General features: G+C 48.1%; 1 protein-coding gene across 4 annotated transcripts in view; it reads left to right on the forward strand.

Moving 5' to 3' along the window:
* The window catches only part of robo1 (roundabout, axon guidance receptor, homolog 1 (Drosophila)), a 204,918-nt gene that overhangs the window by 158,306 nt on the left and 21,702 nt on the right, over window positions 1–24,910 (forward strand). For all 4 annotated transcript variants that reach the window (XM_076036444.1, XM_076036443.1, XM_076036441.1 and 1 more), the window contains 13 exons: window positions 4,545–4,702; window positions 9,061–9,181; window positions 10,224–10,362; window positions 10,483–10,610; window positions 15,438–15,562; window positions 15,689–15,860; window positions 17,554–17,759; window positions 19,909–19,990; window positions 20,151–20,316; window positions 20,414–20,580; window positions 20,695–20,816; window positions 23,142–23,373; window positions 24,188–24,309. In XM_076036444.1, coding sequence (XP_075892559.1) covers window positions 4,545–4,702; window positions 9,061–9,181; window positions 10,224–10,362; window positions 10,483–10,610; window positions 15,438–15,562; window positions 15,689–15,860; window positions 17,554–17,759; window positions 19,909–19,990; window positions 20,151–20,316; window positions 20,414–20,580; window positions 20,695–20,816; window positions 23,142–23,373; window positions 24,188–24,309 — 1,940 coding nt within the window. The remainder of the gene's footprint in view (window positions 1–4,544; window positions 4,703–9,060; window positions 9,182–10,223; window positions 10,363–10,482; window positions 10,611–15,437; window positions 15,563–15,688; window positions 15,861–17,553; window positions 17,760–19,908; window positions 19,991–20,150; window positions 20,317–20,413; window positions 20,581–20,694; window positions 20,817–23,141; window positions 23,374–24,187; window positions 24,310–24,910) is intronic.

The following is a 24,910-nucleotide window of genomic DNA, read 5'->3' on the forward strand; positions in this document are numbered from 1 at the left end:
AAACAGAACATCTGGAGGGTTTTTCGTCACTTGATAGTTTCACCCCGCCCATCTCCCCCTTCCCCACTTTGACTAATCATTTATCCGACCCTATTCCCTTTGGTTGCACGACGTGTAGTGTGGTAGCTCCAGAAGCAGAGGGAAGAAATATGATTCATTTCAGAGGAAGCATGTGCAGAAAAGCAGAGGAAATGGATTATCCTCACTTGTGTGGATCGTATAGAGTGCATTCTGTCTTCCCAGCCCCCTTCAGTGTCCCCCTTCCTCCTGTAAGTCAAATTTTCCCCGTTGTTATCGTTGGTTCCTCCTGCCCGCATGGAGCATGCAACGCGCTTTCATTTCTAGAAGAAAAAAAACCCACCCAAAGCCGAGGGCTAGACCCACGCTGCGCTCCGTGTCTCAGCCAGATTGACTCTGGGTGCCTTATGATAAATCTTTAATTCCCCTGTGGCTGTGTTTTTGTGTCCTTGGTGAAGCTTGTTGTACTTGGTTTAATTTTCCTTCAGAACAAAGCTCATCTGATCTTCCCACCCAGACGTTGTGTGTGGAATTAGGTCTTCATTTTCATTAATGTTGAAGCGGGGAGGGGGGGCAACGCTGGAATCTCATTTTAATTTGACATTTAAACATCTGTTTTCAATTTCCTCAGGAAGTGTGTGTGTGCGCGCCCGTGTGTGTGTGTGTGTGTGTGTGTGTGTGTGTGCGCCTGTGCATGTGCAGCAGGATGGTTGCAGAGGTGATGAACCTGCAAGTGCTGAGAGCAGCGATCCGGACTGACCTTTACAGCAGGGTCTGGGTGTAAAGGATTGATGAAAGCCAATTGGAAGAGCCTCTGCATAGCTTGAATGTGCCTGCTGCAAACCTTGGCTGCGATTTATCAAACTGCGCACTGCACCGCGTGGTTATACTTAGCTTGGCACACAGAGTGTGAATCCCTGCTTTAGTAGATATGGTTGTTTCACGCTTTCTCAGCTATTTTTTTTTTTTTTTTGCGGTGATCTTTGCGCTTTCGTCTTTAATTGCGAAGAGAATTGAAAAAAAAAAAAAATGCAACGCAAAAGAGAAACCGGTGCGCTTTGGCCAACTGTCAAAGTATCAGCCCGGGTGTGAACATTTGCATCTTTAGGCAGCACAAAGGGGCGTCTTCATGTAGGACCTCTGACTTTGGCTTGTTTCCACACATTAAGCTGTTATCTGAAATGCTCTGTCTATGGCCAGGCGCGCACACGCAGAGAGCTCGGCCTCCCTGTTAATAGAGCAGGAAATATTATCTGCTGGAGGACAGCTGCAGGCTCACCAGAGAGACAGAATGGTAGAGGAGGCTCATTATCCCAGGCGTAGACCACAAAGCGCGTACACGAACTCACGCACATACACACACACACACACACAATTTTAGGACAGCACGCAGCGTGAGAGCCTCTCTATCCCATTTGTTCCCCCATTTCTGGGTCCCAGAACAGGAACAAGCGGAGACAACGGGCGAGCGCGGACCCATGCAGTACGTAAACAGGAAGGAGGGATGACACATGCAGGTTTTAAACCAGCAGGGGAGGAAGGTGGTGGAGGAGGAGGAGGAGGGTAGCGACGGATTTCACCCAGTCTTTCAGATCCGGCGGCCCCTCCTGGCAAAATATTTGGGGCCTTGACTCCATGCAGAGAGCTGGATCCTCGCGTCTGTCTGGAAGTCTGTCTGGAAGTCTGTCTGGCTGCCTCCGTCTCATTCTGCCTCCGTCCCAGAGGAATTCGTTTTTGGGGTTTGTCTTTCCCCCCCCACCACGCAGATGTTCGAGGCCGCGCCGCACTCAGCTGTGTTTATAACAAAGAGGTGTTGGTTTGGAAGGGGAGGAGAGGGCAGCGAGGCGGAGGGGCGATCGTTGGTGAAGGAGGGCCGGAGGTCACCGCGCTGTTGATGTGAAGGCTGAATGGTGCCAGCGCTGCCTCTGGCCTGCGGACGAGTCGATGCAACCCGACGTCTTTGCCTTATTCCCCTCTTCTTCTTCTCCTCCTCCTCCTTCTTCTGCTTCTTCTTCTTCTTCTTCTCCTTATTTCTATTTCCAGAGGGACATGCGCATCCGCATGCAAGCTAAAAGTGTATGCAATGGGGGGCGGGGGGCGGGGCTAGCAGGGGGTCGACACCCACCGAGAGGAGATGATGTGCACTTCATGTAAGACTTACTGTTAGCGACCTCGCCCGGGCTTTTATGACAGACTCCTGCTCTGCTCTGCGGGGAACAAACATGGCTTTTCAGCTTCTATTAAAGCCCTATTTTATAAACTGGGGTTTTGAAACATCATCGGCCGTCATTGAACATTACGCACATAACGAAATGAGAGTTCACGGGTCGCGTGGGCGCTGTCAGCTAGGTTTAAAGCTGGAATTTGATCAATGGTGGTGTATGATTTGTTACACCGCCCATCCTCACCTTTATTTAACAAACCGACGAGTCTGTCAGGTTACGAGTCACACTGCAATTCACCAGCAAAAAAAAGAAGATACAAACGCAGCTCTCCGTCTTCATCACCAGCCGTCTCACCCACTTTGAGACTCAAGGCCGGCTTCTAATTAAGCGGCCTCAGTCCTGGTTGACCTCGCTGATACAAATGGAGACGGTGTTTCTTCAGATGGGAGCCGGCGCGCTAATGGATCGGATGTTTGGTGTTTACGTTGGACATTCCTCGATGGCTTTATCTGCCTCTTAACCGTGGTGAATGAGCTCATTCCGTCACGCAGCTGCAGCCGCCGAGCTCGACTCGGAGGGTTCGCAGCGCAGGAAATTCGAGGGGTTACGAACACAACCGTTAGTCATGTGAGCGGAGCGCCGTGTGCGTGCGGGCAGACGCTGGGTTACACGATGCCTCCCTCGCACATCATCTTGGGCGTCCTCGCACTCGCGGTCTTCATAAATACTGCTCCAGTGTTTGTGAGGTGAAGTTAGCTAATGTTACGGCTGCAGCTGAAGAGCCGTGGGTGTGATTTGCTTATGACTGTGGAAGCTGCGTTATGCAACCCTGAAAAACCCCAAAGCCAGGTTCCCTGCAGCTTGGTCGGGTTCCCAACCCCAGTCCTGCGAGTAGCAAGAAGCAGCATCCAGGACTCTGCAACAAGCAATTAAGTTCTTAGAGGGGTTAGTCAGGAATTTGTTGGCTGTCAGTAGGTGAGGGGGTCCTGCAGCGAGGCTGACTTTGATGTGTTGCAGAGGTGACTGGAGAGCGAGCTTAGGAGCGCCAGACAAAAGATGTCAAAGGTTCCTGCCTGCGAAGAGCGGAGGGATCAGCCGCGCCGCTCACGATTTACCTTCCACGCATGCACACAGATGATAAAACCGCACGCGCGCACTGCGCCAACCTTGGATGCTACGTGTGTGGCCCCAAAACGCGGCCTGAAATTTACTAGCACTACTTTCCACTATTTTCATAGTGATTTTTATGTGTGCACCGTGAAGCTGGGAAAATGATTACTGGCACGGGGGGCGGGAGCGGAGCTTGTTGCTTTTTCATTACTTCCACCCCATCTTAATAAAGCTCAGGTTTATCTTTAAAACCGGAGATATGGAGTCCAGAGATGTGTTGCTCCTCTGCCTGCCTGCAACCAGATATGAATTGATCTGCCTTGTAACCGGAGATGCCGGTTAGTTATGATGTCGATGTGACATTCTGATAAGCCAGCCAGCCAGCCAGCCAGCCAAGTAGGCAGGCGCTGGTGACTGATGCGCATTGCCGAAGCTGGTTTTGTAATATTGAATTCGCGGACCAAATGAAAATCAGCCGAGCTCAGTTCATCGCTCCAGACCCTCGCATCCATTTGCTATTAAATTAGACGCAGGAATGAGAGGCTGCAGAGACGTTATGCCAGAATAATGAAAATCCATGGACGTGTCAACTGCACCTCCACCCGAAGGGATCAATGCATACGTGCTCGCAAAGTCCTCAGCGAGGCGTCGGGTGGCAATTGGATCTCGTGCGGATTTTCATCAGCACTGACTGAGAGGTCCGCCTGTAAAAGCGGCGGCGATATAAATATGAAGTGTCAGGTGGCAGATGAAGAAGCAGTGATTTAAAGGCAATGTTGAGTATGTATTCACACGTCCGCGTCTGTATGCGTGATTGCATGCAGGCTAGTGCAGTTTGATGGACAGAGAGGAAGGCTGTTGAAATATAACGTTAAAAAAAATTGTTAAAATGTGATGATTTTTAGATCAATCAAATTGATATCAAAGTTTGTATGTGGGAATGAAAAACTCATATTTCAGCCATACATTACAAACACGGTGCATATTTTTGTTCTGCTTTGGAGAAATAGTGATGGGTATTTGCAGTGGTCAGGAAATAATCAATATGGCAAATCAATATTAATGTGCATCTTACACATTCCTGTCGGTGTTTCTGAACATAAAGACTGCGGTTTACCGCCTGCTTTCGGTGTTCTACCCCTGAATTGCATTGTTATTATCGTTATTCATTTCTTGAGGTTTTCTTCAATGCCACCAGAATGTTGTCATGTTTATTTATGGTTTTCTCCACGTGTGTCTCCTCTCTCGCAGTTCTGCGCGACGACTTCAGACAGAATCCCGCCGATGTGATCGTGGCGGCGGGAGAGCCCGCCGTGCTGGAGTGCCAGCCTCCGCGTGGACACCCGGAACCCACCATTTCATGGAAAAAGGACGGAGCAAACATCGACGACCGAGATGAAAGGATCACTGTAAGGCTCCGTTCAGTTTTTTCCTGCGCAAAATTTACATTTTTAATTTGGAACGCCGTCCTCATTACCAAAACCCGGGCGCTGCTTTGTGTGGAAGAATGATGTTTTTTAAATGCACCAGTCGCAGCCCGGCCAAGTCATTACCGTCACTGTTTGTTGACAGATCGATTAGTTTGCCTCATTATTCACATTGAGCAATTACCCAACCCAACGAAGCCATTTTTGTGGAAAGGGCCTTTAATGGCTATGGGAGATAGGATCGGCCTTAGCCCATCAGTCAGCAGCAGCGCATTGATTTGGGCCGGCATGCAGATGAAATCTAAGTGGGAGAAGTCTTGGTGAGGACGGAGAAAGGAGCTGAGCAGATCCAAAGGGAGAGCAGTTGTGCTCAGCAGTTGGGCAGCAGAATCCAAACAGCGTTTGATTTACAGTCAATCTGCCATTAATTTGGTTTTAATTAAGACAGCAGCAGAGTCAGCGCTGCGGCGTCGGTCAGCACTGCAGTTCCTGAAGGACTCTTCCTGAATAAACTGGGCTCCGTTTTGGCCAAATACAACTTTGCTAGCACAGTCCTCCTCCCCGGCAAGGACCAGACTGGAAGCTGCGTATTATTACAGTGGGATGTGCACTTTGGGGAAATAAAAGTTTCTGACTCAGCATTGAGCTAATCCAGGCAAGTAATGAAAGCAGTTAGCTGTGGCTCTGGCGCCCATTCTCACAATTTGACTGATGGTTTACTGGGATTTTCCGCATTTGCCCCCCTGCCACTGCTGAAGACGTCTGACCTTCCACACACACACGGAAAACCAAATCATTCCCAGATAATAAATACAACGTCCACATGAAGACTTCCCACTCTGTGTGTCTGTACTGCAGAGATGAAACCCAAGCTGTGCGATTTGTACTTTAACATTTTCATTACGCAGTAAAGTAGCGCAAGTAATTTATTGCTCTCGGCTGTCTTCACTCAGGGAAAGTACGTGACTTGCACAGTTTTTCTCAGAAACAAGCCGGAAAGAAACTGTTGATTGGTTGCAGTTTAAAGGCTTTTTCTGTTTAGTTCTCTCTGTTTCACGATTCGAGTTGCTTTATAGATGGGGGGGGGGGACATCCTTCAACAACAGCCAAAGTGTATCTGCAGAGCCAAAATATTAAGACATCTTTTTTAAAAGGCTGATTAGATTATATATGTGTTTGTGTATTTTACATCTCACGATGAAGTTAGTCTGACTGAAAATGGTATTTTGGGTCAAACGTAATGTTTGTCTATCTCTATTGTTCATTTTAACACAAATTCGAGAATCAAAATGTCTTTATTACTATAAATGTATCTCCATCATTGAACATCTTATTCGGAATTTGCGTTTGAGCTCCGTGACATCGAAACCGCGCGGCACGTTGTAGTAAGCCCTTGTTACTGGCCGCAGCGTCGGACCCTGTGTGGAAAATGAGTGAAGGGATTTGACGTTGCCGCGCCGACCAGCTGCCGTCGCTCACTGTAAACTTCCCGTCAAGCACGGAAACCTCACAGCTCGAACGCTCCCCACGGCCCACTGCGAAAGCAGTGCTAAGTGCGAGCAATCAGCGGGGATGTCAGGCCCAGGTCTGGATGCCGTCTCGCGGACGTCCGTCTTGACGGAGCAAAATTGCGTCGAGACGAGAAGCAATTTGAGCTGCCGGGTTTGGAGCGGCTGGGAGAGGATGCAGAGGACGGAATTTTTATAATGTAATGAACAGCTGAGCTCTTCAAAGAGCGCCAGCCCTCGCCCCCTCCCACACCCCCCGGCCCGCCTCATTGTTGTGCGGTGTTGTGCCCCGGTCCGTCCCTCCCTCTGTGCAGCGTGCTGGAACGTGCAGTCTCCTTGGTGATCGCCCGGCGGTCGGTCGGGCCGAGGTTCCAGCCTCACGCGGCCGCGGATTTTTCTGTCTGTACTGCACGCCGAGCGGCAGCGTGGGCCGGCTTTAGCCTGCGGCGGCGAAAGATCAGAGGGAGGCGAGAGGGAACGTCGCCGGGAACTCTTTTGTTTTTCCCGTCTATTTTTGGTTGGGGCCGTGCGAAAAACAGCGGCAACACGCTACGTGCCATCCCGTGCCTTTGTAACCTAAAGCGGGGACGGCGGTAAAAGTTCATTTTGCCCCTCGCCTGCCCCCCCACTGAGCCATAAAAACCTGAGGTGGGTCTGCTAGGCCCGCAATACTGCTGTGCCACCAGCAGCAGCTGGCTGCATTCCTCCAGACTTAGTCAAACACGTCTTTCAGGAATGACGAGCAAAGGATAAATAAACATAAAGAAGGAGAACGCCGGTGTCCAAAGCCCGGAGCTTTTTTGTCCGCTCCGAGCGAGAGCCCGTCGCCATAAATGGCCAAATCGCTCCACATTGTCCCCGCCGCTACTTTTGTGCGAGCGAGATGAGGCTAATTATCAGTCTGAAAAAAAAAATTGAACACATTGCTTTTCCTCCGCTGTGAGGCGACCAGCGGAGTCGGCGGCTGAATGGAGGGTTTTTCATTATCAGCGCTTCCAAATGACGAGAGACAAAAGGGAGGCGACGGGATAGAGCCATCTCCCCCGAAGACGCCGGCATAATGGTTAAATTGTTGGTCGGGGGGGGGGGGGTTCAGCAGCAGCTCTGCCGAGTGGTGAGGGTATTGCACGGGCATAAAGGGACGAGGGTAGAAGGAAAACTGGACTGCTGCTGAATTCATTTACTTTCGCCAGCTCTCGGGCTCCCTGCTGCTCTGGCACTCTAGAAATGCCCGTGGAGAAACGGGGATACTGCCACAAACATGCCGAGGTATGAATATGGATCGGGCGGACGGGGCTTTAAGTGGATCCTCATGTCAGAGTCCTGCGGACCCAGCAGCGACAGCCCACCCTGCCTCCCCACCCCCCCCACCGCCCACCGCCCCTCCCCCGCCCGGCACTATGGTCTGCCCTGACCTTGGGCCTTTGTGAGAGTCACAGTGTTTTAGCTGTTAAGCCTTTCCTCAAACAAACAGTAACATAAGGATACTTCAAACCCCTCCAGCACGGCGGGGAACCCTAAATAAGCCAGACCCCTCCACTTCCTCCCGGCTCTTGCTTTACCATGAATATTAAACAGGGGTGAAGGGCCAAGGAATGTCTCGGAACCAGAAGAATGCGCTTAGTGGCAGACTCTTAAAGCCTAGAAACAAAAAAATGTCCCCGGCCGCACTATAAAATTTAAAAGTGACGTGAGCGGCCTTTTCCGTTATTTGAGGTAGTGCTGATTGTGATTTGCTGAGACAGACTGTTGCACGGAAGTGAGGGCGCATTTTAGAGTCCCAGAGTCTAAACATGTTAACGACCAGGAATGTGATCTTTATTTTCTATTTATTTATTTTTTCTCCAGGCTAATACACTGTGTCAGGTTGTCTCTCAGTGCTGCTCTAATAAGGGTATCGCATTACACGCTTTTCAGGTGGTGGTCCCACTCTCCCGGGCCGGTTTGTGTGCATTTAAAACCTTAAGCCCCATCGAGGCACAGAGATCATTAGCGTGCTAGGCTATTGTCTGTCTGCGTGGCTGACTGGCGTGGCTGAGGGGCCTGAGCGCAGCCAGCGCTGGGCTCTGCCTTTCCGACTGCCTGAGAACAAAGCACCTCCTCTGGCCTGTAATCAAAGCCATGGGAAATAACAGGCATGACATTCACCTGGACAGACACACCGATGAGTGTGCGTGTGTGCGCGCGTGTGTTTAAATGCACATTCACTGGCTGATGAAGGTAAAATAAGTAAATAAGTTACATTTTTCTGACAATAATAGCCACTTCCCCTCAACACACACACACACACACACACACACACACACACACCCAGCACTTTAAAAATAAGGTGACTGGACAAGAGCTCAGAGTGCTGCGGCGCCTCAGGTGTTCCCTTGGGGACCTGCGGCTGTGTTGGATTGTGGAAGTGTTCTTTGGCTCAGCTTCAGCCCTGATGGAGGAAGAGTTCTGACCAGCGGCGATTTAGACTGTGAACGTCTGCTGGATGAGAGGAGCCCAAACGATGAAGCCTGTGCCTGCTCCCCCCTCCCCCGCTGTGAGAGCGGAGCAAAGGCCCCCTGATGGAAAACGCTTTTTAAGGAAGCGAGTGTTTGTGCCATGTTTGTCGGTGCATTATGCCGCGGCGCCGTAATGGGCTTTTGAGCGGGTGAACGCTTTCAGACGCCCTGGAATCTTTTCTAACAGCTGGAGTGTGCCATTTCCCCGTTGCGTCTCCCCTCTCAGTGTCTCTCATGCGGTAATTTTGCTGTGTTTGTCTGTTTGTTTGTTTGTTTGTTTGGTTATTTTTTTCGTAACAATTTTCCCCTCACTTTTCTCCTCTCTGCTCCTCAGATCCGCGGAGGGAAGTTGATGATCACAAACGCACGCAAGAGTGACGCTGGGAAGTACGTGTGCGTCGGCACCAACATGGTCGGAGAGCGTGAAAGTGAAATAGCCGAACTTACAGTGCTGGGTAATTATTATTTCTTTCGCATTTTCTTTCAATACTCACTGCACTCAAAGACACTCAGCCCATGTTTTTCCTCCGTTTGGCTGAATGAAATCTGTGCTACGTCCATCTAATAGCTGTCACAGACCTTTTACCAGATGGACTGTGCGATGACCTCCAATCTCACACTTTACCATAAATCCCTCGTGGGCCCCAGCAGCATCTCTCAAATGACTTGCCGCATCCGGTTTCACCATGCCTGACCCCTGAGCCTGTTACTCCCCAGTGTCCCAGTCAAAGAGCTCATCCACACTTCTGGTTTTGTTTTCACCTTTTCACTTCCTCCTCTAAATTCCACAACCTCCCAGATAAGTAGAACTAATAAAACTATTGGGCGTATCGGGGCCCAAAACGCCAGCTTTTGTCCTGGTCTGTCTGAGTACCGTAACACTGGCTGAACACAAGCCTTCTCCACTTTGAGGGAGGTAAGTTCAAAACATTTGTCGTAGAGACTATAAACTCCTGTGGAGGTGGAGTGACCCTGTGCTCCATGGAGACCTACTCATTCCAACATGCACTCAGAATTGTGAAACAAACAACAAAAGAAAAACTGTCTTTCAAGCCTTAAGTAATAATACACAGTCAATAAATTATTAAAGTTACAAGTAAAGAAAGATTTAAATTGTATTCATACTAAAAACATGTCAGGACTAACTTCAAATAAATCACCCATTAAATCTGTGACTTGAAGTATAGAGAGTGTACACAAAGAAATTAGTATTAAGGTTCACTGCCAAACACAAACTATTATTCATACTCTGACTATTATTATGTCCTAACTGGCTGACTTATTTCTTCATAGCTGGGTAACTTATTTCTTCAACGAGGACATTGTAATTCCAGATTCACCATTATCTGAGAGTGAATATAAATGGGTTGACAAAAACGATTTTCTATGGTCAAAAGGAAAGTAAATCTTAGATCATGATGCCGTTTTCCCCATGTGTGCTGTTTGATTCTTACAAAGATTGATTTATATTTGTTTTTGTTCTTTCTACTGATGCAGAGCGTCCCAGCTTTGTGCACCGCCCCGTCAGCCAGGTGATGTTGGTGGACCAGAGTGTAGAGTTCAGGTGTGAGGCCCGCGGTGACCCAGTTCCCACCGTGCGCTGGAGGAAGGACGACGGTGACCTGCCCAAAGGAAGGTATGACTCAGGCAGAAGCCTCCACTGTTCGCCCCCTGCCAGGCCTTTGTCTGCTCCACGTCTGTCCTCGTCTTCCAGCATTGTCCGTCTTTAACCGGCCAAGCGCCTGCTTCGACCTAGGTACGAGATCCGCGAGGACCACACCCTGAAGATCCGCCGTCTGACCTCGGCCGATGTGGGCTCCTACACGTGCGTGGCGGAGAACATGGTGGGCAAGGCGGAGGCGTCGGCCACGCTCACCGTCCACGGTGAGTCTCAACGCAGCTCGTGTGTCCGTGTTGTGCAGGTCATTCAGCTGCAGATCAGTGGACAGCTGTTCTGAGTCCATGCCCACTTCTGTTGAGTCCAATGCCATTCAGTCCAAGTCGCTGAGATGCCATTTTAGGCCTTCAGCTCAAGCATCTGCCATCATCAATTTTGGTTATTCCTCCTGCATTAGTTGATTGATTTTTAATATAAAAGTAAAAAAGTAAATCAAAAATCCATAGCGGATTTAGAGCCGAGCTGTGCGCATGGTGGCAGAGCATCAATTGATTCAATTCCCCTTCACAAGTGCCATTTCTCCAGGGGTCTGTGTTACCTTAAGTTTAAGGGGCACGCTGTGTTATTTTTTTCGAACCCGAAGAACCCACATGTCTCCTGTGGGCCCCTTTTTCCCATTGCACGACTTATTAACGCAGTTGGGACATAAAGCATCAGGTCACACAGTGTGAACATTCAGAAAGGAACCATTGAGCAGCCCCCAAACCCTCCAGAGAGTCGGAGGAACACAAGGGCCATTTAACGGCAAACTAATGGGAATGTTTGGAGTTGGGGGACAGATGAAGAAGGAGGAGGGGGGGGAGGGGTGGGGTTGGGGATAATGTGAGTTGAGGGTTCGGCGGCGGTTCGCCACTGATGCAGAACGGTTTTCGGGAGGCGGGGCTGCGGGAGCGCTTGCGTCGAAGGAGGAAGCGGATTCCGCGGCGAGGTCGGCCGTATCAATGTCACTCCCAGAAGGCGGCGCAGCAGAGATGTAAAGTGACAAGGCAATTCGACTTATTCATCTAACCCCCCCCCCCACACACACACACACACACACACACACACACACACACACACACCCCATCCCAACTCCCTCCAACCAGGTTGGCCGGGAAACACAGATACTTCATTCTCACATGGCTGCCCTTTGCAATTATTTCTTCATTTTCTCTGCGAGATCTTTAGATTGGTTCGAAGCCTAAAATTAGGCACACCTGCCAATACGCCCGTCAATAAATCTCCCCTTATTGCGTTTTCTTTTTCCCTTTTTTTAAGTCTTTCCCGCTCCCTGATGAAAGCTTTGTTAATGAGAGAGAACAGCACTGAAGTGCTGGTTCAATAAGCTGTTCTACAGACTCTGAAACAGATTTGAAATGCTCACCCTGCCCTTATATACGCCTTTATATCCCTCTTGACCGCATATTTTATAAGAGTCAAGGAGACATTAAAAACTAATGGGGAATGGCTGCAAAGGAGAGCCTCTGCCACTGGTCGGAGGGACAGATGCCTCTGCTTTCCTGGAGCATTAGATCAGGTGAAAGGCGCAGCATAAATCATAGTAATCCTCATTTCTGCTTTCATGCTCGGATCAGATCGTTGCCTCCAGGCTTTCAAATTCCCCAGAATCATTTCCATCTTCTCTTAAGATCCCTTCCAGATTGGGACATGAGGTGGCCAGAAGCACTGTGGGCACTGAGGAGGCTGCTCCAGCTAATTAAAGACAAGCCGGCCACAGTCCCACGTCCCACGGAAATGACATGCTTCTAATTACAGATGCAAGGCAGGAGGACAGGAAGGAGAAGAAGGGTAATAGCAGGTCTAAATGGGCCGCGGCAGCAGCAGAAGCAACGTATGGGTCAGAGAGTAAAGACAACAGTAACAAGTGCGCCTGTGGTGGTGGAGATGGAGGACAGGGGCTAAGTCAAGTCTGTGGGCTGCGGCTGCTGCTAAACTCCTGGATAAGAATAACCCTGCCGCAGAATAATGTCATTTCAATGCAAGTGCATGACAGGCGGTGAGTCACACGGCCGAACGGACAATCTGATTTTACAATTAGTGCTCTTTGATTCTTCAGAGCAGAACAGATGTAAAACAAACTGAAGTCGAATCAGATTAAAAAGTGTTGTTTTTTCCAGCAAGTTTATCATTTAGAAATTGTATGGTGTGTAAGAAAGTCACGACACAGTTCTCATTGTTTTACACTGGACATCCTTCAAGATGGTCAGCTCGCTGTGACCTGACGGGGCCTCAACGCCGCCCGTGGTCAGCGTGAACAATGACGACTCTGTGGCAGCCCCGCCGCCGCCCCGCCGCCTCGGGCCCTTTTTAACGTGCTCTGCTCTGCTTAATTAGTGCGTTATGGCTTTACAGACATGTTTGTCAGCCCTTTACACCTCCCCACCACTTATAAATATGTCAAGTAAAATATCTGGCTGATTGATGGGCAAAAAGGCATAATTGGCCAAGTCACGAGCCGTGTTTATGGTTTCGCCATAAAATCATTCGTTTTAGCCACATGAAAAAGTTCCCGCGTGATGAATGGCTTTGCCGAGGGGGTAAATGCGAGCGGCCATTCTTAACCCCATATGGAGTTGGCAGATAATATTTTTTAATTTTTTTTAAGTCCTCGCGCTCCAACCACTGTTTTAAACTGTTCTGGACGGAATTCAGAAAAGCAGCGTGTTGCTTTTGCTCAGTCGATTGAGTTTTACATTCGAGGTGATTTATGTGTGTCCCCAGAGCGACGTCGCAAATATCCCAAGTCAAGGGTCTGGAAGCAGACTAGGAGCCCGTGCCAAAAGTGAACAAAAGGAACTTTTTTTTTGTCAGCTGCATGTGTTGTAGCTAAGACTAGAGAGAGAAAAAAAGTGCAGTTTGGTGCGTGCGTAGAGGTGACGCTGCAATCAATAGATCAACGTGATGTCGTACTTTTCACCCATAGTTGTAAAAAGCTGATTTACAGCAGCCACAATACCTGAGCGTGACCGAGGACTTGGAAGTATGCCACAGGTCTCCCGGCCAACGCTGTTAATCACGCTAAAAAACATTGAATCGAGTCTTGTTCTCGCGGCGACGCCGTCGGACACGGTTAGCAGCGGCGGCTCCAGTCCGTTCTTTTCACGAGGCCTCGGCGCCCCCTACTTCCTGCCGCCTTTCCAGTCAGCTCATTAAATAGGCTCCCATTCTTCCCCTCTCCAGCGGAAGTCCCACAACAAAATGGCCCAGTCATGTTTACTGCGATGGCAGAGGTTCCCAGTTCAAGGCTCAGACACAAGAGTGGACATGCGCGCAGGGTGTTTTGTTTTTTGGTTTTTAAATTAAATTAGCGCATCTCTAGCGCGCGGACAGCGGCGAACACCGTCATGGTCGTCTTCTGGGAGTGTTTGATGTGAGCCTTATCTGCATTTTAAAGGCCAGCGGGGCGGGCGGGAGGTGCCGGTCATTACCGTGACTGACAGCGTTTATGTTTCCGTGGGAGCAGTTGAAGCAGACAGATTAGATAAGGCGAGTGATTGGCCAGGCGAGATTTACGGCCGCAGTCTGACAGTTAACATTCACCTTGGTGGTTTTATGGGACGAGGTTTACGTTGCAAGGCGGCGTTTGAAGGGGCCGAGATCCAGCTGCTCCTCGGGGGCGCGCTAAACCTCATTAAAGGTGCAAGGACACTAGCGCAACACCTGAGGAGGAAAAAAAAGGGGGGAGGGGTCGAAGCAGCCAAACATTATCCAGATGAAGCATCAGCCATCTGTCTTGTGTGTCTAGTTCTACTGGCTGTGTCTTGTTTTTTGTTTTTTTTACTATTATTATTTTGTCTCACTTGATCTGCCGTTATTCCTGTCCTGAGGCACGCCAGTGTAAATGTTAAAAACAGTATTTCCTTGCATGCCTGCATCTAAATATATCCCTGACTCCGCTCATTGTAATTCTTTTCTTTGGCGTGTATCACAGTTCCGGGATTTGTGTTGTGAGGGCTACAATATGACTTATCTTTTATTCATAGAATTGGGAAGGAAAAAAAAAACATGATTACCTGTACCCATGGGCATCACACTGTTATGTTCCTTATCTCTATTCCTCTTTATGTCATGCTGTGAATCATTTATTTATTTATCATTTATCCATCCTTGATTTTTGTTGTTGTTGTGCTTTTGTTTCCTTTTTAGTCATGTCTGGTAAGTTGAAATGTCACCCGTCACCTATTCACCGTACCTGACAGAGACGGGGAGCCGTCACAACCTCCCCCCACTCCATCCTCCTCCCATCACTTCTCCACCATCCAATCAGCACTCTTGTCTCTGTTGTCACGGGCAACAGTCACAATGGGACATAAAAGGGTAAAAAAAAAAAAAAAAAAAAAAAAAAATGCTCATCTTGGGCTTCTAAGGTAAAGCTGCATCATTCCTTTTTTTTTTATTGTTTTCTGCTTTTACACATTGCAAAACCCCATCCTGTTCATGCACAGATTATGTGATTATGTGTATGAAGATTTCATTTTAATAAATGATACTTAATATATATTATATTATAATATAAACATATATATCCTGTCAAGTTGCTCCACCCTGACACTCAGTGTTCCTATAGAGCCCCAGTGCATGTCATTGGACTATGACGCTACACTCGCTCTGACACAGGCTTTATCATTAAGATGCATGAATACGGCACCGTTTGAGGCCTGCGCTATTGGAGGGTGTCAGCATGGACAGATGGCTTAAATTTATTTCCCATTTCCATGTAAATTTTAAATGCTCCGTGCCCTTGACCATGCAAATGAGGAGGCATGGGAGTATCCCTTGTTTTCCTATTCATTACACCAAGAGCACTGTTTAATCTGCTGCACGCACACATGGCGCAAAACTTTTGAAAGGGCGCAGGAGCCGTTACAGTGCGCTGGCGCAGACGCCATGGTTGCTTATCTTTACAAAAAAAAAAAAAAAAAAAAACAGACCACATGTAGCGGTAGATATTGTTACAGCTCAGATAATAAATACTCTCTGAGTTGTTTTTTTGTCTATTTGCTGGCTAACCCGTCCTCGCGGCTGTCCTCCAGTGCCCCCAGCTTTTGTGGTGAGACCAAGGAACCAGGTGGTTGGAGTTGGCAGGACGGTCACCTTCCAGTGCGAGGCAACTGGAAACCCTCAGCCAGCCATATTTTGGCAGCGGGAAGGCAGTCAGGTAAACAACAAACAAAAGTGCCCTCAAGTTTCCCAGCACACCCTGTCCTTGAATCAAAGTCAACAATGTAATCAAGTACTCATTTGCTGATTTTGAATTTTTTTTTTTATTTTGGTGCCCCGACAGAATTTGCTCTTCTCCTCACAACCGCCTCAACCCTTCAGCCGACTGTCTGTGTCTCAGACCGGGGACCTCACCATCACCGACGCTGAGCGCTCAGACATGGGCTACTACAGCTGCCAGGCCCTGAACATCGCTGGCAGCGTCATCACCAAAGCCCTGCTGGAGGTCACCGACGGTAAGCTGTCTTTTCTTCTGCTTCTTTCAAAAGCTGTGAGTCAGACTTGGATTTCCTCTCGTGCCTGGTATCTGGAGAGACAAAATGAAAAAAACAAACAAAAACAACAAAATTTTGGAATTTCCGACGCTATCTGAGGATAGTGCGGCTCATCCAACGGCAGTGGCGGCGCTGCGGAGCGTATTAATAGCCGTAGTGAGGTTTGTGAGGTTTGGTCTGGCCTGCTCACTGTGTTCCTGTCAGAGGTAGAGACTCTCTGGTGCCTGTGCTCCCAGACCGTGGTTCAGTATTTGGCTTCTCTGGATTCATGCTGGCTCATGTCTGCTTTGGTATTCCACGGCTGGCTTGCTGCTGTCTTCCATTGGAAGACTGTGGCTGTGTGGTGAGGTCTGGATCCAGTCCTCTAATTACTCCGCTAGCCAATCTTTTTCAGCCTTGGCCTGATTCGCACCATTCCAGATTCGCATTTCTATTCATTTTTTTCCCCCTCAGACACACCTCAACTTGTTCCCTTGTATATATATTTTTATCAGAAGTCCTCCTTCATGTCCGGGCCCAGAGCGAATCTGCTCCACATCTCCCTCCCCCCTCCTCTCTTGTTGTCCGTCGACCTTACTGGATAATAATAACAGTTATTAAAAAAATAAATTAAAAAAAAAGCAGGCTGCTCTGAGGCCACCGCTGCTCCACAGGCAGATCTGGTAATTACAGGTCATGCTGACAGTGTTTTAGTAATTGCGCCGTCTCCGGCACAAAAAGCAAATAGAAAGCAGACCGGCCATTATGCTGCTGCATGGTTCCGAGGATCCACACACCCACATAAATCACGGTGCGTTGCTTTCCACTTTGTGAGATATTAATTTGACCGTTCCACACCGGGGTCTCACTTGTTAGTAAATCAATGGCGCTGACAGATATGGTCATCAATAGTGCTGTAAATGGTAATAATAGTCGCAGGGAGGCCAGCGTCCTCTAGCAGGAAGATGATGAATTGCATTCAGTCGAGACAAAGTAAAAATGGGAAAATTATGGATTGCATGTCATTAGGGCCTGTATGACATGTTCTCCCTCTGCCTGCTCACCCTTCTTCTCTCTGCCATACAGCTGTCTGCCTCCTTCCTGTTCAATAAGCCCTGTCTGTCTTTATATTGCTTTTTGTTGTTTGTGCACCCAACTTGAAAAGGTTTGCAAGGCAGTGGACGAGGGGGCGGGGGGTCTTATTTTCTCGTGCCAGTAATATTATCTGCCTGGGCTGAATGTTTTCTGTGAGCGTTTCCTCCCTTGTTTTGTGTTTTTAATGGCTGGGGGGAGGGGGCTTTGGGAATCGTTGCACCGCAAGCGTTCGTACAAGCGGGTCCAGGCATCTGACGACTGAAGTATCTGCCGCTGCTTCATTTTAATTACAATGCTTTTTTATTTGGCTGAGTTTGACTCCTGCTGCTAAAAGATAAGAAAATTGTTCCCAGCTCCCAAAATTGGATTCAATTCCTCTCCCACTGCATTGCGTTTTTATAGGTTTACGCCGCTGCGTACTGTTTGTCAGATGCTCCCCATTCCCCTGTTTTTCATGGCTGAGCCTGGATGTAATCAGCTGAACCTGAAGGGGGGCAGGGGAGGCGGCATGTGATCACACCGACACTTGCAGTTGGCTTTTCAGAAATAAAGAACAATGCCTGTTCCATCCCTTCCGCAGTTGTCTCGGATCGCCCGCCGCCCGTCATCCGCCAGGGTCCCTCTAATCAGACGGTGGCTGTGGACGGCACAGTGGTGCTCAACTGTGTGGTGTCAGGGAACCCCGCCCCCACCATTCTGTGGAGGAAGGACGGTGTCCTGGTGTCCACGCACGACTCCAGGGTCAAACAGCTGGACTCCGGAGCGCTGCAGATACGCTATGCAAAGGTACGCGTCGAGCCAAGTGGTGGTCGGCACTGCTACTGTTGGTAAAGAATGAAATAAGGCAGCGACAATTATGTTTTTCAGACAAGGTTTCCTATGCGTTCTAAATCAGTGGTGTTCAACAGGCCAATTTGTGGCCCCCTAGGTTCCCAGATGACCAACATTTTTTTCTTGTAACACCAAATGCAGCCTTATATTACGCCACTTACAATCACGGTTGCAACACATACATACAGGTAGCGGTGGCCACACTCGCAACTCCACCCTCCTGGGATGTGTCTCCATGGCAACGATACACAGACAGCCGAGTGCACTGCTGCAAGTGCAAATCTAACTTTCACTTCCAGTTTTGGAGCAGATCACATTAGACGCTTGATTCAGTTTAAGACAAAAATACATTTACTGTCTTCCTTGTGGGTCTTTGTGTTCATATTTGAAAAGAAAAGTGTTCTTAACACCCTCCTGACTTATTTGTTTTGGATTTAGGACAGGTGCCACATTTTGTTTCATTCAACTATTTGAATTTATGTCAAAATAGAAAAATGAATGACAAGGACTTGTTTTGCCTGTTAAAGAATTATCACATATGGCCTGACCAACCTCAGTAGATGGACAATTGATTCATTGAAGAAAAAACTCTTTGTAGCTCTTTGAGCTTTGTATTTGAGTACCCCTGGTCTAAATCAATCCAGGTAAAACTTGAAAATCCAACATATGAAATCCATATGATGGTGAGGTAAGCCCACACGCATGTCTTCCCCTGCTGTCGGCGGGCCTGCCGCTTTCCTGTCGCACTTTTGAAATGAAGCCTGTGATGTTCAACAGCCCGTAGTTCCTGTCAGTCAGCCCACTCGCACAGCGGGCTCTGTGTGCGTGCGAGGTGGCAAAGACGGAGAGCCGCGTGATACTAAACACACGCTCACAGGAGGCGACGAGTAGAGGCATGGAGGGGAAGGGAGGGGAAGGGAGGAGAGAGGGAGGGGGCGCTGACGTGTCTTCCAGATGGAGGCGTCACGGGGTCAGAGTTCGCGTCAGTCCGCCGCTTTCTGATGGATGCCGGCTTGTCTCGCGTTGACAAGCCTGCGTGCGGCGCGGCTGAGCGGGGCAGCGCGAGGCGCAGGCGACAGGAGCCGTCCGAACCCCCCGCAGCAAAGTAAACTTCATCTGCACTTTGCATCAATGAACTTGTCATTTTTCCTCCACAATGGAATAAGCAGCACTTTAATGTTAATTTGTGCTGTTTTTATTAGGATTTTTGATTCATTTGGCTGCATGGTTTGGGTTAGAGTTCTGGTTTTCGTATAGACAATAAATGGGGTTGACCTGATTTACAAGTACCCAAGTGTGATGGTAATACCATCACATCTATATTTTTTGTCCCACATGATTCTTAAGTTAAAAATGACATATTTCCACTTTCCTCAATGCGTGTTTTGGACTGATCTGGAACTTTTGATTTTTTTTTTCCCATTAAAAAAAGACGGCAGTGTATATAGTTTGACTTTTTTTTTTCCATTTTCGGATATGTTGCGATTTTGGATTCTAGCACTCTTTTTCATACTAAACTATCATAGAATAGTCATCCCATTGTGTTTCGGGATTTTTTTGGCCCCCATATAGTATATTTTACATTTCAACAGAGTATCCCCTTAACAGACTTGATTTATATTCTCCGCTGGCTGTACTAGAAGTTCACAGAAATGACAACATGACTGGAAAAACTACTGTTCCATTTTCTATACATCTTTGTTCTCAGGAATGCATTGTTCAGCATGTCAGCTTGAAGAATGTTGCAGAAACCTGTCAGTTGATTACACTGCACACAAAAAGTCCGTTTTAGGCTCAGCATCGGAAATGGCATCACATTTTTTTTTTTATTGAATATATGTTCCAGTTTATCTGCCCTCATGAAGAAGATTCCAGTTGGTACAAATCACTACCACGTGTTTTACAATGTGCAGCCCCTACCTTGTCTGGTCCTCAGAGGGATGGCAGAAATCTGCTGCGGTCTCCACTTTGCCTGTGATTCTGTGCGATTCTTTTCGCGCTTTAGCTCGCAGGGCTTGGCCTTTACACAGTTTTTGCTCTAATTCTGAGTAGCAAAGCAAACAATTAAAATTTTAATAAGCGTGTTCCTGTATCCTTCTTCCAGCTTGGTGACACAGGCTTCTATAGCTGCATTGCTTCTACACCCAGCGGAGAGGCATCATGGAAGGCACACCTAGAGGTTCACGGTAAGCTTGCTACCAGGAATAGGATCGAGTATCTCAAAATATATGGCTGTTGTGTTTTTATACTGCTGTTATACAAATGAGAAAGATGTCTGTTTGTCCTTAACTAAGTACAAGCAGCCAACTCTTTTCTTTTTCTGCCCTCCATCTGTTCGCCATTAAGAGTTTGGAGTCCCAGTGCAGCCAAACAGACCCACCGATCCAAACCTGATCCCCAGTGCCCCCTTCAAACCTGAGGTGACAGACGTCACGCGCACCGCCGTCACCCTCTCCTGGAAACCCAACACCGCCGGGGCCACGCCCACCTCCTACATAATCGAGGCCTTCAGGTAAGGCGGACGCGACGGCAGACGGCAGAGCGGAAACGTTGTGCGGCCTCATCGTTAAGCCCTGCGAAGCTCAATTCTCTCCTCTGTGTGTCCGCAGCCATGCTTCGGGGAGCAGCTGGCAGACATTAGCCGAGCATGTGAAAACTGAGTCATTTGTTCTGAAGGGCCTGAAGCCCAGCGCAGTCTACCTCTTCTTAGTGCGAGCAGCCAATGCCTACGGGCTGAGCGATCCCAGCCCGATCACTGACGCCGTGAGAACACAAGGTGCTTTTCTATACATCCCAATCACATTTTCGGTTTTCTTTTAGGTTTTTTGTTTTTTAAAGAACATACATATATAATTGTATTTTGTTTGTTTCTGTGTGTGTGTATGTTTAGATATCCCTCCAACCAGCCAGGGCGTGGACCACCATCAGATTCAGAAGGAGTTGGGGGATGTGGTCATCCATCTCCACAACCCCTCCATTCTCTCCTCCTCATCTGTCAGAGTGCAGTGGACAGTGAGTTGCCCTTCCTCCACAGTTGTGCCGTTGTCGGGTGTTTTTGTTAAGACAGCTGCTGCGAGCTGAAGGCTTCTGTGCGCGTCAGATTCTGGCCCGAGCCCCAGAGTTCTTTGTGGGGTTTTTTTCCCCTTGCGTCACGGCCATTTCTCGATTGGTCAAGCCCCTCAGCCAAGCTAATTGTCTGACCTCCGAGCCCCCTGTGGAGGAAGGACACCGTGGACTCCAAGTATTTCTGCACGTCTGTCTGGCACCACCTTGAACTTGTCCACTGGCGATCAGCCAAGAAATCAGCATCTTTATCCTCGGCGGACCCTCCGCACTGCCACAAGCGCAGAGCTCAGTCCTCTGCCGGCCGGCAGTACCGTAAAACAGTGTGTGGCGTGCCAGCCAGTGCCCTCTCAGATTGAAAACACTTGACAGCTGTTAAAATAATACCAGTGAGAAGGAAGAGGTATCTAGCTCATGCGCTTAAGTGGAAATAGCTTACAGATGTTCGAGGGGAAGGGAAGAAGCAGGAGTGGAAGCCCGTGATGGCTCCTCTCTGCTGTTAATATTCGGCTTTGAGGATGAAAAGTGGAAAGAGTCCCCGTTGTGCCTTTCTGACGTAAGTGCCGTCGCTGCGTTGACGCATTATGAAGTGTCGCAGTGAGCGATAAATGGAGCTCAAATGTGAAAAGGATACTCACATGTCAGGACTGATTCTTAAGACATTGGTGACCGGTGACCCTGTCCCCAAGAAATGTCTGTGGAGAGGTACATGGCTCGAGAGAGGCTGACATGTTTCCTTCTTATGTGGGTTTAAATCGATTCTCAATGTTCTTGGTTTTAGATTTTCCTTTGTGTCGGGCTAAATGCTTGCCCAGTTTTCAGGCTAATGAAGACCACCTGAGCCTGTGCGTGTTTTACAGGGGTGGGATATAGAAATCATTACAGTCTTTACAAGCCAGTGCCGCCTGCTTTCCACAGGGAGCCTTACGGGTATTAGTCTTTTTTTCTTTTTTTCTTTTTTTAAAGCAAGCAGAATCACAATGCATATCCAAGATTGAACATGCAGACTCCGTGGTGTCTGTAAAGATGCTTGTCAACCTTTTTTTTGTGAGTGTCCAGGCCTCCGTTTAAAGAGCGTCGTGTCCACGTCTTCGTCTCGGAGGGCAATTAGTTCGTTAAGGAAAGAGACAGGAGGAGACGTGCTGCTCGGGAAGCCAGGCCTCTGTTTAACCAGCGCCAGACTTTGAGGAACCTCCAGCCGGTGACTTCATAATGTGGTTTGCAAAAGCAGCTGCCACTCGCTGCTCCAAATGGTGCATGGACAGAAAGTACTGTGGATGCGAAAGGCGAGATGGAGGGATGATGTGATGAGTTAGCACCTCATTTCTTCCATCCACTGGCATAGGAGGTGCTTCTGTCCACTGCCTTTCAGTGACGTTAAGCACATTACCCAATTCATATGTTTGATCCATTCAGGGGTAGACCTGTGCACACAGGGACAACTATACAAATAGACCCAATTTCTGCAAGTGCGAAGATGCCCAATGCTGCTGTGAAGTGGATTTTTACGTTTGTTTATTTCTTTCTATTTAATTATGTTTAACTTGTTTGTTCACACTTCATATTTCCTCGGGACATTTTCATTGAAGATAACGAGTGCACAAGTGCAGCGCTTGTGTCATTACTCAAAGGAACTAGATGCAAATTTTAGCTTATTAGATTTCAAGGAAACAAATTTTTTTCCATCAGCAGCATCATGACTCCTACAATAGTGTTCCCTCCTCACAACACCTGGCCAATAAATAACAAATCACGGCCAATGGATGTCTCTCACTTGCATCACAGCAGAAAACAATATGGAAGAAATCCCTTGAGGAAGATCCTCTACATTGCAATTTTACTCACTTACTTCATAATTTGACATTTTCCACAAATTGGTGACAGTTATACATTTTGTCCTGTGGCAATTCAGTGCTCGCTACAGCTGAGGCCGCTCGAGTTATCTGCATTATGCAATGCAAAACTGCAACCTAGTCCTGAAAATGTATCACGATTACCTCTTTTAAGAAATCTGAATTAATTTTGCTTGGATATTCTTCTGTAATCACTTACTTTTTATGTACTCTTTAAAAGGCAACAGTTTATTATTAACTGTTGTATTGTTTTTTACAAAGTGCCAAAGAAAAATCCATCTGCATTCCATATTGGACAGCCGGCAGCCATACATTATAACAGCCGACCTGCTCTCCCAATATTGGCACACATATTGTTCCCCAGCATATCTTTTACATGACATGACATGACATGACATGGTGCTTCCTTGCTGTTGACCAGGTGGAGCAGCAGTCTCAGTACGTCCAAGGCTACAAGGTGATGTACAGGCCTTCTCCGGAGGGGATACAGAGGAGCGAGTGGGCCGTGTTCGAGGTCCGCACCCCTGGGGAGGACAGCGCCGTGGTGCCGCAGCTCCGCAAAGGGGTCACCTACGAGTTTAAGGTCCGCCCTTTCTTCAACGAATTCCAGGGGACGGACAGCGACATCAAAGTCGGCAAGACGCTGGAAGAAGGTAGGGGGCGGAGGACGGGAACGCGTCGGTCTGTGCGCAACTTGGCTTTCCGCGCTGGTGTGTGTGCGTGCGCGCGCGCGTTTTCATGTTTACACAATTTTATATGCACAGCTTTCATGTGTGAAAGCTCACGACAGCTGTTCACAGCAGGCAGCGGGAGTGGGATTACGCAGTGTTTAAATGTGGCGCATTCGTGCATGCTGGGGTGCATGTTGGACCGTTAAAAAGTCCCCGTGGAAGCCGGTACGACAACCCAGTCTAAGTGCTTTGCTAATTTCTCAAAGGGTGTGGTTATGGCAGGCTGGTGAGGTTTGGTGGAAACCCAAATGCAGATTTGAGACCGTGGCAAACACAAACTGTGAACACAGAGTGCTTTTGTGCGTCTGTCTGTCTGTGTATGTGAGTGTGGGAGTGTGGGAGTGTTTTGATCTTCTTTTTTTTCTGCTGTATTTTTCTTTGTTCCCATTTTTGTTGATGCTTGTTTTATAGCTCCAAATGTAATGTTAATTTGGAGGCGGGGAAAAAAGCCTTTCATAGCCTTTAGAAAAGCTGTGATTGTGCCTTTTTTTCTGCATTCATTTATTTTTTCCGGTATAATTAGCAGCGGACCAAATGTTGCTCTATGAAATAAACGGACGAGCCGCACAAATTTTGATCATTAGTCTTTTGTTCTTCTTGTTGCTTCGTGCCTTGCATGGAGACACAGAAAAGAACACAATTGACAGAAATAGAACAAGAAGAGGCACGGAAGGAGGGGTGGAAACAGTCTGATACATGAAGGTGTGATTTTTATCTTTTGTCTCCTCCCTCTCAGCCCCCAGTGCCGCGCCGCGGGAGGTTACAGTGACGGAGAGTGGGGACAATGGGACCGCCATCGTGGTCTCCTGGCAACCCCCTCCAGAGGAGGAGCAGAATGGGGTGGTCCAGGAGTACAAGGTAACAATAAAATAGCCGCCCAGAAGCTACCTGAGGTCTGGGAGAGGGGGACCCGTATTGTCGGGACACACACAAAAGAGACGCAAACAGGGATGCAGACAGACTTATACAGACAGATAACAAAGACAATGTGCAGACGCGGGAGGGTAATGAATTCTAGGTTGAGGCGCACCTTTGCAGCACACGTTCCTTAGTTACCGCTTCTTCCACGTGATGACAGCGAGGCAGAGTGGTGTCCAAAACTAAGGGGCTGTTGGAAATTGTTGTGAAACTGTGCCACCTGGTGGCGATGCTGGACTAACACATGCTCTTGGCAGTCCCCCGCGAATCTGATGGAAACCTGCAGTTATTATTCATTGACTGGTGCTCATTTATTTCACCTGCAGCAGCAATATTGAGAAATTCACATAATTTTTTGCGACATATTTATTTCTGACTGTTTTAACCAGTAAAATACCTTTTAACGATCAATTTACATTACATTTTTAAAAAATAATGATCGTTCTTTTGTGAAGACAAATTTATATAGGAAATAGTAAACTGCAGTCTTCTTATCTGACAGTGTGCATAATGATGCCATAAATGCACCTTTAACTCAATC

Source organism: Nelusetta ayraudi, unplaced genomic scaffold (assembly GCF_046127955.1).
Source record: "Nelusetta ayraudi isolate G7.1 ecotype Tasmania unplaced genomic scaffold, CSIRO-AGI_Nayr_v1 ptg000048l, whole genome shotgun sequence".
NCBI classification, from domain to species: Eukaryota; Metazoa; Chordata; class Actinopteri; order Tetraodontiformes; family Monacanthidae; genus Nelusetta; species Nelusetta ayraudi.